The sequence below is a fragment of the Armigeres subalbatus genome, chromosome 2 (genome assembly GCF_024139115.2).
Source record: "Armigeres subalbatus isolate Guangzhou_Male chromosome 2, GZ_Asu_2, whole genome shotgun sequence".
In the NCBI taxonomy this organism is placed as follows: domain Eukaryota; kingdom Metazoa; phylum Arthropoda; class Insecta; order Diptera; family Culicidae; genus Armigeres; species Armigeres subalbatus.
In genome coordinates, this window is record NC_085140.1 from 229,367,212 (window position 1) to 229,380,267 (window position 13,056).

Below are 13,056 nucleotides of genomic sequence, written 5' to 3' on the forward strand. Positions count from 1 at the left end.
CAGAGTGGCCCGTATGAATAAATCTACTGTATGTACCTTGAGCTTGAGCGTCCCTTATTCTGTGCGGATACTAAAACATTAGTTCAAATTTTATTTACTGTTAATAATATATTTAAGGCTCAAGAAACAATTGGGCAATGGAAAGAGGTTTCCGATCGAACAACCATCGGAAGTGTGTTGTTTGTCTCTTTTCGTCCGCCGCAAAATTATAACTGTTGTAAGGTACAGTGGGGCAAGTGGGTAAAGGAAATCGTATATTTCATGTTCATCAAGTCATAAAAGTTGAATGTAATATTGAAAATGAACATATTTATGACATAACGAATCATCTATCCAATCTTTATATGCCTGTGAACAAGATCTTTGAAAAATACTTTTAGGATACAAAATATTTGGGAAACAAAAAAATCGGTTTCAATTTTTCACTTGCCCCACATGTGGGGTAAGTGAAAAAATGATTTTAAAAGAGGATTTTTCGATATAAGAACACATTTTCTGTTCATATATTTCATGCAAATGTAAATTATTCTGAATAGAACATAACTGTGATCTGTTGTGATGCTTTTTGACACTTCATGAAAGTCAAAGGGCACTAGAGTGCCTCCATTAAATGATTTTTATGTTTTTATGTTTTCTTTACTTGAATTTTTTGAGATCTAATATCTCATCTCCATTTGTGTCTAACACTACTTTCTATTTCAGGTTTATATTAAGATAATGAACCTTGGAGATAATGCAGATAAATTATCTTTGAAATATTCATCAAACCTGGAATCATATTGTGTTTCATTAACAATCCACTTATGATTTCAGTAGAAGAGTCTACATTAACAAATAAATAAATTTTATAAATTTCAACTAAATAGATCATAATTGTTGATATATTTGCAATAGTAGTGATTCTTATATTTAAGCTATATAAATAACATATTTTCACGAATTATTTATCAAACATGGATTATTTAAAAAAATTGACACACTTGGCACTTTGGGTTCCTGATTTAGTATTACGAAGTATCACTGTAATAACCAAAAGCCTTAGAATGAGTTCGAATTGGTATCATTTGTTTATATACGCTTAATAGAAGTTATTTGTGCTTGGAAAAATAGAGAAATGCATTCAGTGTCGGAAAATTTTCACTTGCCCCACCCATGGTAAAAAACAGGCAAAGCAATAATTTTTTCAAAATTTTTGATGTTCATATCAATATTTTTCTGGCTGGAATTCAAAACTACAAAGAAAACCAACTTATCAATGCACTAATTGAATGTGTTATGGAAATCAACATAAAAAATATTTGTATTTGTTGATACGCAAAACAACTTGTGCAAAAGATAAACTTGAAAGGTTAATAAACTTTTACTCTCTCATGTTGAAATGGTTCATTATTTCATGTTTCACTTATTCAACGCACTGATTTGAATGGCCTTGTATGATTGTTAAGTGAAATTGAATAATTCTGTGCTTCATCAGTAAAATACTTGCGTTTTTTTCACTTACCCCATTTACCCACTTACCCCACTGTACCTTAGTACAATACTGAGCGGCAGCACAAACACTCACTTGAAACACGTGGTTGTTGATTGCCAATTTTACTTCTTTACATGTCATCAAAAATTTGCAATTTACTGTTTTTGGGCAGATAATAAGGCAATAAATAAGCGTTTATTAAGAAAATATTAGGAAAAACTAAATCGGTAAATCGAAAATTGTCAAAAATGGCCTTCATTATCAGCAGTGCTAAAACGCTCGCCAACAAAAAATTTCTAGATTTTGAGCAAAAAAGATATGAACTCATTTTTATTTAAAGCTAAGTGTAAAAGCAAATAAATTGTTGCTTTAATATGATGAAAAACTGCTTTCAGAGTACAATCTCTATATAGTATATAGCAATTTATGTTGCGCAGAATATGGCACAAAATTTGCTGCCTATTCCTAATTTTGCACGTGTATCGATAGGTACAATAAAGCCCAGCTTGGCCTGGCTTGATCAAATTGGTTTCTGGCAGGGGACATATTACTAAATGTTTCAAAAAAGGGGCAAAATATAATTCAAAGGTAGATTATCTGGAAAGACACAAGGACAAGGCTCCACTAAGCGATTTTTCAACTTTGAGGTATTCAATCGAAATGTGTAGTAGTGTAGCACGAATACTTTTTCATGGAAAATCGAGGAAATTTCCCACCCAAAAATTTTCAGCTTATACGTATTCTAGGCCTTTCTTAGCAGTTCGGTAATACAAAGCAAGACCATGCTGAAGGCTGGCTGGCTGGGTTCGATTCCCGGTCCGGTGTAGGAAATTTTCGGGTTGGAAATTTTATCGACTTCTCTGGATATAAAAGTATCATCGTGTTAGTCTCATGATATACTAATGCTTAAAAGGTAACTTGGCTTAGAAACCTTGGAATTAATAACTGTGCAAGTGCTGAATGAACACTAAGCGGCAAGGCGGCAATGTCCCAGTGGAGGATGGTATGCCACTGAGGAAGGGGGACGTATTCTTAGCGAAAACGAAGAGAGGTAAAACGTTATAGTCAGCATAAGATATAATTACAAAAAGCGGAATTTTAAACGTCATTTCTTAGTTTTACACAGGCGTCTGCTTGAAGTAAAAGAGGACGTATTTTATTCTTTGAAGGCTCGCATCTGCCTAATCAAAGTTGAAGGCTATTTGAATCTCATCTCACAACTGAAGCACTAGCAGCCTCTTAATAGCTTAGTATACTTTAAGCATTTCCAGAGTTTATTTATTTATTCTATTTATTTATTCTTTTTATCCATCAACAGGCTTTAAGATAGCCCCAATGACTTGGTAATAATACAAAAGAGTTGTTAAGTGTATGATTTCTATGATTCAGAAAGGCGAGAAAATTTTCAACCCAAAAACTTCTTCGACCGTATTCGATATCAGTCGCCTTAAGCATGGTATGCTTCGTGCAAAGCCATATGCCTAACTGCTGTGCTACGGAAGTATTATCTTCTATGTCCTTCGTAATGGTTGTTTTAAAAGCGGCTTATTGGGCCTGCGCAAACCTCCTGTCTCGTCGGATGGCCGTCGTGTCAGGGCTGTTTAGCGTCCCACCTAACACCATGACTTGGGCTTGTGCGTTTTGAGCGGCACACGGTCGCTTTGGCGGAGCCTACTTGCGGATACATGCAGCTTTTTATAGAGGTTTAACAGGGCCCACTGTCAAACCCCACCACATCCTATGCAGGCGCCACAACTCGCAGATGGCCTGGGGAGGGATCGTCAAGCCCTTGGACTTAGTCCCTGCTGCTCTACGTGCTACAGAAGGTCTCCTTCCAACTAAACAACAAGAAAGCATGCATCTGGCCGATTAGGCCAAATGATATCTTATTATAGAGAGAGGAGAATCACGAAAGGCAGAATTCCATTGGGCTGTTTTTACTTAGGCAGACATTTGTCCACCTAAGCTAAAACAGACCATTGCAATTCTGCCTTTGTGCTTTCCGCCTTTCGTAGGACAACCGCCGGAGGGGTGGAGCTAAAGAACATAAGGCTCACACTCGCCAGGCTGCACCGAGGTGTTTGACAATGCAAGTAACTCAGTCGAACCTCAACTACTGCAAGGCAGCGCAAGCGTTGCTACAACGGTCGGTATATGAGAACAAGACTGATATTGCCCTGCTATCGGGCGTCGGGCCCGAATTGCATTCCTGTTGGGAACGGCAGTTGGATTGCGGATAAGTTCAGAACAGTGTCAATCTGGACATGTGGAAAGTATCCAATCCAGGAAACAGTTTCATCTCCTGTCGATGAGGGTTTCGTAATAGCCAAAGTAAACGGTGTATATTTTTGTAGCTGCTTATGTTCTCCTAGATGGAATACAGAACAGTACACTATGGTATTAGATAGTCTTGTAGGCTCACTATAACTGGTCTGACACTATTAGTGGTAGCAGGTGACTTCAATGCGCGGGCAGTGGGGTCCTGGTTCATTAACGCCAGAGATAATATGGTCGGGGTTCTGCCAAAACACACCAAGCGCCAACAAAAAAATCGCCAATTTTCTGCCCAAGCTTTCGTTTAGTGGATTTAATTGATCGCAAATCATATTGAATATTCCCCAATCCCATTACTGAGGATATCATAAATCAAATAGAGGTATGAATTGATTCCGGTTTTCCTTGTGTGAACAAAATATTACAAGTCAGTTAAAAAGCCGCTTGGTGCGGTTTGGCTGAACCCCGACCATATACTGTTCAATCAAAGTTATTTGCCTATTTTCCGGGTATTGGACCACCCGACGTGATCATTAATTTACAATGTTCTGAAACTCAGATGTGAATTATGTACATTATATGGAAGATTTTGAACACGGGTGTCCTACGAAAGGCTGAAACACGTAGCTCATAAGGCTGGAAGCTCATAAGGCTGAAATTCCGAAAGGCTGAAAGTATCAGAAGGCTGAAATTGATGGGATGAAATGAATCTCACCCGTACGATATGTTGTACAACTATGTTGAGTGGTTTAATAGTGAATAAAGAATAGACAATGATGAATAAAAAATAAAGACTAAAGAATAAAGAATGATGAATAAAGAATAAAGAATGATGAAAGAATAAGGAATAAAATATAAAATATAATAAATAAATAAATAAAAAATTCGCAGAGAAGAAGGAAGGAGGAAAGAAGAAGGAGCAAGACGGAAGAAAACGGAAGAAGGGAGATGGTAAAAAGACGAAATATTGAAGAAAGAACATAGAAGAAGGAAGAAGGAAAAAGAAAGATAAATATGGAAGAAGGAATAATGATGAAGCAAGAAGAAACAAGGGGAAGGAAGACAAGAAAGAAGGATAAAAATGGAAGAAAAAAGAAGAAAGAAGGGAAATAAGAAGGAAGAAGAAAACAAGACGAAAGAATAAAGATGATTAAGAAACAAGAGACAAGGAAGAAGGAAGAAAAGAAAGAAGAAGAAAGGACGAATTTAGGAATAGGAAAAAAATTTGGACGGAAGAAAGAAGAAGGAAGAACGTAGAATGAAGAAAGAATACATAAAAAGGAATAAGGAAAAAGGAAGAAGAAACTAGGAAAAGGAAGGAGGTAGAAGAAAGAAGACAGAAAAAAGAAGAAAAAAAGAAGGAAATAAAAGAAGGAAGAAAGAAGAAGAAAACAAGGAAAAAGAAGAAGGAAGAAATAAGAGAGGAAAAGGAAAGAATGAAGAAGGAAGAGGAAAAACAAAGAAAAATGAAGGAAGAAGAAACCAGAAAAAAGATAATAGAAGAAGAAAGAAGGAACAAGGAAGCAGAAGAAGGAAGAAGGCAATAGGAACAAGGAAAGAGGATTTAAGAAGGAAAAACTATGGAGGAAGAGCTAAGAAGAAAGAAGGTAGAACGAAGAAGAAAGAAAGAAACAGGATGAAGAAATTAGGAAGAGTTGAAGAAGAAAAAATGGAATAAAAAAGAAGAAAGAAGAAAAAAGGAAGAAGGAAATAGGAATAAAGAAGGAAAAAGAAGAATGAAGAAGAGAGAAGAATAAAGAATAACAAAAATTGAAAGACAACAAGAAGTCACAAGAAGGTTGCGGATCATTTTAGTTTGTGCCCCTATTAACGTCAAATATGAATTCTTCCACTAATATTGATTGCTCATGATTTTTCAGCCTTTCGAGTTTCAGCCTTTTGTTATTTCAGCCTTATGTTTGATTTTTACGTTTCAGCCTTTCGTGTTCAGCCTTATAAGTTTTCAGCCTTTCGTGGAAAACCCGTGTAGTACACATTCACATTAGAGTGAGCGTGAGTATTTAAATTGTCTGGTAGCTACACACATTCTTCATCAGAAAATGCACTGATCAAGTAGAGGTTGTGTTTGCCAGTCGGATGCGGTCGGGTCGGAGCTTGACGACTGACTGGCAAACAGCCGTGAGGACGTGACACTAATGACTGCCTTTATCAAAATGTCAAAAACTCGTTCTGTTAAGGAACGTACACACGGTCAAGCAGTTTGACCAACATAGACTCTACCTCTCATTTATTCAAACATCCATCAAGTTTTACCAGCAGCGGCACGAACAATCAATTTATTCGACCAACAATAATGCTGTCCAATGAGCAGCTCGAAGTAGCTCGAAGTTGTTCCCGTCCTGCTCGTTCTTTTTTGTCAACAAATGGGCAAGAGAGGGATGGGAAGAACTTCGAGCTGCTCATTGGACAGCACTAATATCACACACGAACGACCGAAGCGCCAAACATAAAAAAATAGATGGTGGTTTGTGCAACTTCACTAGAAATGCTCAAACATGTTCGGCGAATCTTGACTCCGCCTCCGACAACTTAAACCAAAATCAAACCGTTTTATTTTTTTCCAACCGAGCCGCAATTGTCAAACTGCTTGACTGGTGTGACCAATGCAATCGGCAGACACAGACAACGGCTCCTTCATACGAAGAAGGTCTTTGGTCTAATTCCCTTCCTTCTATTCTGTATCTTTCAATATATTCATCATGTTCTAGCAATCATGAGAACTGGAAATAAACTTCCATACCGCTTCCCATCTTCTATACAATAAACCCTAAAAGTTATACTTGACTAGTTCTAGCAGGTAACTGTTAGAATTCGAAATGAGCAAAAAAGCTCGTTTCGATATTTAATTAGAAGAATATACCACCCCTTCATTACTGGCAACTCGTTCATCAAGACGAACCTTTGCCATCGAATCTAACACCCATATTTCAAGAACATTCCGCATGAACTCGTGCCGAGTGCAGAGGTGTTCTCGGCTTGCAATGGGCGAATGATTGCATCATAATTACCTTCCCATCCCCGATAGACCATATGGACGTGATCAGGACGTGAAAAAAAACCCAGAATAATCCACCTAGCGGTGACGATGCCTTTCCCGATTCAAACCCTTGGTTTTGCCTTAATGAGATACACATCATAAATAATTGCCTACATTACGGATCTTGCAAACGCTGTAAGGCAAATCAACCACCAACCGTATATGGTTCAACACACCATTTTCTTCATAACTTTTGAACGCAATGACCGATCGTGATTATATTCAATAGTAATCAACTAGGGTATCTCCCCCGTCGAATGCAACTTGTTGCGAGAAATGTGCCTACACACATACACACCCACACATTTGTTCAGCTCGACGAGCTGAGTCGATTGGTATATAACATCATGGAGAAAGGCAAAACAAACAAATTAAGGTGACTTGCGGTGGCACTCCAATCTCTTTGTAGTTGTACCATTAAAATCATCAACTCAATATTAGTAGTCGTGAGAAACTTGACACAGACAAACTTGAGGCAGACAAAAATAAACTCTTTTTTGTTAACATCCAACCACTGTAAACATTGCATTAATGTGATCGATTTCAGTCTGAGTTGCACTCAGATTTACGCAATACGGTTTAACTATGTCATAAACTATCGAAATGTGTCCGAAAATCAACAGACTTGCTTTGATTTACGTTGATATTTATGTGTTATGTTTTCATTATGCTAGCTGTTTATGTTCACATCTTGCGACATTGTTGCCAGCTCTTCAAACACACAAATAGCAAAATTGAAATTTACTGCGTTTTCTCTTTCATTTTTCAAGACGTTGCAAAGTAGAATAATAATGATATAATTACGACATTAGTAGATAACAGGTTGGAAGGAGATTTATTATTTTTTCGATATTTTACATGTTTTGCCTTTCTCGTACAACTAAGTTGTACCGAAAGGCTATCATTTCACTCCAAAATCGAACTTTTGATAGAAGTCCCGGAGACCCATAGTGTTATATACCATTCGACTCAGCTCGATGAGCTGAACAAATGTCTGTCTGTCCGTGTGTGCGTGTGTGTGTGTGTGTATGTGTGTGCGTGTGTGTGCACAAAATGCCATAAAAAACATTAGCCAAATTTTCACATAGAAACTCTTAATCGATTTTCTTGCAACAAGTTGCATCCGACAGAGACTAAAACGCTGTTGATCACTATTGAATTTCATAATAATTGCAAATTGCAAAAAATAGATAATATTAAAATAGTGATGAGACATAGTCACATAGAACAATAATGTGTTATGAAAATGCCTTGCATCTATGAATATTTTATCCGTGGCTTCCCATTAAGAGTTTCATCGTACTATAAAGATGCTCGTGTTGCACGCATTTAGGCGTAAGTATGCTCTTCGTTCAGTTTCATAGTACTATGTACATAGTACTAAATTGTCCGAAAGTCAAAATTCGAACATAGGAAATTCGAGAAACTTTTGGCAGCGCCATCTGTCGTCTACTAGTGTAAATTTTCTATCATAACATTAGACGGTGTAACTGTTTTGCCTTTCTTGTACATCATCGAGGTGTAAGCGTAAAGGCTACATTTATTACCTTTTTACGCGAGAAAGGCGCCATCACCGCTAGGTGGATTAATCTGGGTTTTTACTATGATTTCACAGAATTTTATGTTGACAGCACTGTCTGCTGCGATAGCAAATGATCAATGATTGCTTGCGTACGACGCTGCCGGCGACGTGCAACCGACGACAACAACGCATGCGCGGTGGGAGGAGGAATTTTTTTTCACTTAGTTTTATTTTTATTGAATCGACGCTAAATAAGCGCTGAATGATTCGATAATTTACCAAAATGTAGATTAAGATTGATAATTAGTTCTGATAGTTTTTGTAGTGAAAGGATAATCAGGTTTAATGAAAATAAGCTGATTAGTGCTAATTGGAGTGAGAAGGTGGGTAATTGCAAGATTGTGTTGGTGAGCCGCAAGGTAGCCATTCTGAATGACACCGTAAGAGGCCTTAAACCACTTCAAGCATAATTATTCATAACGACGTATGTAACAAAAGTAAACAAAACGAGGTTTTTAATACAACGTGACAATCACACGCGGCTTTATATAATACGCATCGATTTTACCGATTTCAGATCTTAAAATTCTTTAATTCAATCTTTTTACGAATCGACGTATGTAAAAAATTCTATTTTTGAAGTCTCACTGTTACATACCGTCACTTTAACTAAGAGCGACCTATGTAACAAAAAAGCAAAACAAAACAAAACTGCAGTTGCGTCAATCGTGCACTATGGAAAACCGACCAATGTACACCGACGTCTGTGCAGCATACCGGTGTATGTATAATTTTATCGTTTTTCACAGTGAATTTGAATGAACTGAGCTATGATGTGAAGCACGCTTATTACGTATAAGGTAATGATGCATGCCAGCGGAAAAAAGTATTGAAAAAAGATATAGTTTTAAAACAGTTTCATAATTGTTACATACGTCGTTATGAAAAATTATGCTTGACTTAGTAGTAGTGCCTGCCTTTTTCGCATTTAGCCGAGACACAAAACTTTTCGGTTTGGTTCGGTTAAGGATTACTATATGAAAAGCTGGTTACAATTTTTTCATATTTTGTACACACATGCACACACATACACAAACGCATTTTCTAATCATTTTAATTAATTCTTGTTCTTCTTATTATTTTGCTAATTCCAGTGCTAAGCCAACAAGCAGCAGCAGCAGCTGTCACTGTGATAAGTCCATTCCAGACTGGACCGCCAACCAAGTAGAAGCCGCGCGTGCCGGCGAAAGTGATTATGCAACCACAACATTGTGTGGCCAACAGGTCTGATCAGGAGGTGTCACCGAACACAAGATGAGGACAAGAGACACAACAATAGAAATGAATGACGGAGTCCGCCATTGGGCCGAAGAAGCAGTAAACATGAAACAGTAGAAGCGAAAGTGTGATAGTGATACTTTATTTCATCGATCAATCCATAACGTATTGACGGAGGTAGCCAGCTTCTCTAAAATGGCGAGTAAATACGGACTAGACCTTCTGAGAATCAAATAGAAATGAGTAAAATAAGTTTTTTACTTGTGTACTAAGGATGAGGTTTTAACAGCAGAATGAAAGTGTATTGTAAAGGACTTAATATTAAAAATGTAGCTTTAGTACTGTAAGGTTAGGCATAGCGTTAGTTTAGATGAAAAGTATCTATTTTTGTACAAAACTAAAAAAATAAGCAAAAAATACAATACAATTTTACTGGTAGCGCAACGTCGTATTGGTGAATAACCATTTAAGGTAATTTTGATTAATAGTCGTTAGTTGGTAGTATGTATGCTGAAGATGTAGAACAGAGAATGGACTGTTTCGTAAGCTTGGAAACGCGTTCATGTCAGTGTGAAAACAATCGACAACAGCAAAATCATTTCATCAACTATTGATAGACTATCAGAAGTATGCAAAAACTGTATCATGCTGTCTCATCCATTAGAAAATAGCCCAAATGGTTTCGAACTGTTTCATAAAATGGTGGTAATTTTTCTTCCATAGCGAACAAATGAGAATATAACATACGACTGTGGGTCATTTTGCCTAAAGTCGTTTGGCCGAAAACCGTTTGTCGTAAGCCAGTTTGGCCTAGTTGTAACTTGGTATATTTTTAACAATTTCAAATAAAAAGAGGTTCAGCCAAACAGCAATCAACCAATATTATCTTCTTCTTCTTCAATGGCTCTACATTCCAACTATTAGCATTTTCTCAGTTATTAATTGAAAGCTTTTCTATGTCCGCCATTGCATGAGTATGTATTTTGTGTGGCAAGTACAATGGATACACTATGCCCAGGATGTCGAGAATGTTTCCAACCCGAAAACATCCTAGACCGGACCGAGAATCGAACTCGCTATCTCCGGATTAGCAATCCTACGACTTTGCTGGCGAGGCTACTGGAGACCTTCCAATATTATACTAATTGGTATTTTATTATATACTATTGGTTCTTTAGTTTTTGTTCGTATAGATTCTGAAACGAAACATAATGTTCCTACTCTTTTTTCTATTCGCATTCAACCTTTTTTTTTTACTTTAATTAAAATATATGGGTTTTCCTTAACAGTGCGGTAAGACGCGCGGCTACAAAGCAAGACCATGCTGAGGGTGGCTGGGTTCGATTCCCGGTGCCGGTCTAGGCAATTTTTGGATTGGAAATTGTCTCGACTTCCCTGGGCATAGAAGTATCATCGTGTTAGCCTCATGATGAAGATGGTAACATGGCTTAGAAACCTCGCAATTAATAACTGTGGAAGTGCTTAATGAACACTAAGCTGCAAGGCGGCTCTGCCCCAGTGTGGGGATGTAATGCCAATAAAAAGAAGAAGAAGAAGAAGAAGAAGGGTTTTCATTGAGAGCATTACTTCAACAATAGAAGGCTTTAACAACCAAATTAGGTATATATTTATCCGTATTCTTGTTTACGGATGATTGATTTCTTCATTTATTTCCCTATTTGATTTTGCTTGCGTAAACGAGTATGCGCAACAAATTGTTTTCCAAAGAGCATTCGAACGTAAACAAAAATATTGGCGCATAGACTTAGCATTTCTTGGCTAGACCCATGATTCTGGGAGAGAAACAGTGATACAATAGACACGAATCGGTTTTTAAACTAATAATTTTGTGAATTGTATACTGCCGTTCTACGCATAATTTTCCCATGTACATGAGAAATCCCAGCAAACATGGGACAAATATACGTATGACGGTAGTATAGTTTTTAATCAACTTTGAGCCATACATGATATAGTTTCTGCACATTTCGAATTGCTTATTTTGTCCAAAAGCGTTTTCAAATGTGAGAACCTAATCAAATATGTCCTTCATTTAGAAGGATACAATGTATAAAAAGCAAAAACATATATGTAAATAAAACAAAACTTTGACAAACTATTAATTTAGTCTACTCCTTCTTGAATGTTTCAGTTTCCATCGCTCTATTTTGCTACATAAGTCTTATCAAATTCTATTTCTTTTTTTTACTGTTTATCATTTCCGGAATCTCGGATTAAAATTTAATTTATGTTTTACCAAGGCAAATCGCCCGGAAGATGCGGTAAGTTTACGGCCATTAGGTTTTCACGGATTACAAGAACTAGGAAACATTCAAAAAGTTCACATGACTGATATTTACTTACGATAGTAGGTGCATTGCTCTAAGCAAAAACTTTCTAATCAAATGGTGACGATCTTTCACGGAGCACAAGAACAAACATGATTGAAGTACGAACTATTTTGAAACCATACATATGTTGCTGTAAATATAAATACCAAGAACCAGTTTGTGGTTCGCGCTAATTGCAAAGGAATATGTTATCCCAACCACGGATGAATTTCTTAAATTGCGACGCGAAGGAAGAGTGATTCAATGTATATATTTTCTCAACTATGAATGTCGTCATGTTTTAGCAAAAATCGTGGAGGAACTATTCTTAGCAACAAGAGAGATAATCTTCGCACGTTATTGGCAGTTTATCGTGGCAATGCCAAATTATTTACGAAATGCGTGATGATTACGACTTATCGGAAAACTAATTAACACAACACAAGGAGAGAAATGCAGAATAATAAATAAAAACGAATTACAAACAAAGCTTTAGATGTGGAACTAAACTAATAGCAGTAATTATCGGAAAATCAAAGATTGAGGAACGGAAAATGAGAGCAATCTTAAGAAACTCTTCCTAACAAACAATGATGATGGTGGCAATCTATGCGCTGCCGATATCAACTAATTAGGAGCAGGGCTGCAGCGTTTTCTGTAAAAAAAAGAAACATTTCTTAAGGCTGGTACACGTCAAAAAAGTTTTTCGACAGTAAAGTAAAAAGCAGAGATTAACTACCGTAAATTCATGTATAAAAATAAAATAAAATCTATAACTACATTTAATGCTATTATTATATATAGAAATACATTCCTTGTATTAAAGCATAAAAATTGGTGAAAAAATATAAAATAAACAATTCTAAAAATTACATTCTTTTCTTATACTTCCGTAGTTACCAAAGCCATTATCAAACCTACTTAGGGCAGATTTCTTTACACTCGCTTAGTCGGTAAATCAGGGGCTAAGCGCATGAGTAAGTATTGCTTTGGAGTTATACTAAGGTGAATTTGCCTTTTATTACGTATTCAGACTGGGAGGGTTGCGAATGAGGCTAGATTCCAAGCCTTCAGCCAACTTTTTTTGATGCATGTTGAATTTATTGAACAAGAGATCGTGTGG

At 36.8% G+C, this 13,056-nt stretch overlaps 1 protein-coding gene across 6 annotated transcripts in view; it reads left to right on the forward strand.

Moving 5' to 3' along the window:
• The window catches only part of LOC134211850 (serine-rich adhesin for platelets), a 110,588-nt gene extending 97,783 nt beyond the window's left edge, over positions 1-12,805 (forward strand). For all 6 annotated transcript variants that reach the window (XM_062689168.1, XM_062689173.1, XM_062689169.1 and 3 more), the window contains one exon: positions 9,480-12,805. In XM_062689168.1, coding sequence (XP_062545152.1) covers positions 9,480-9,553 — 74 coding nt within the window. In that variant the 3' untranslated portion in view covers positions 9,554-12,805. The remainder of the gene's footprint in view (positions 1-9,479) is intronic.
• Positions 12,806-13,056: the final 251 nt, after the last annotated feature.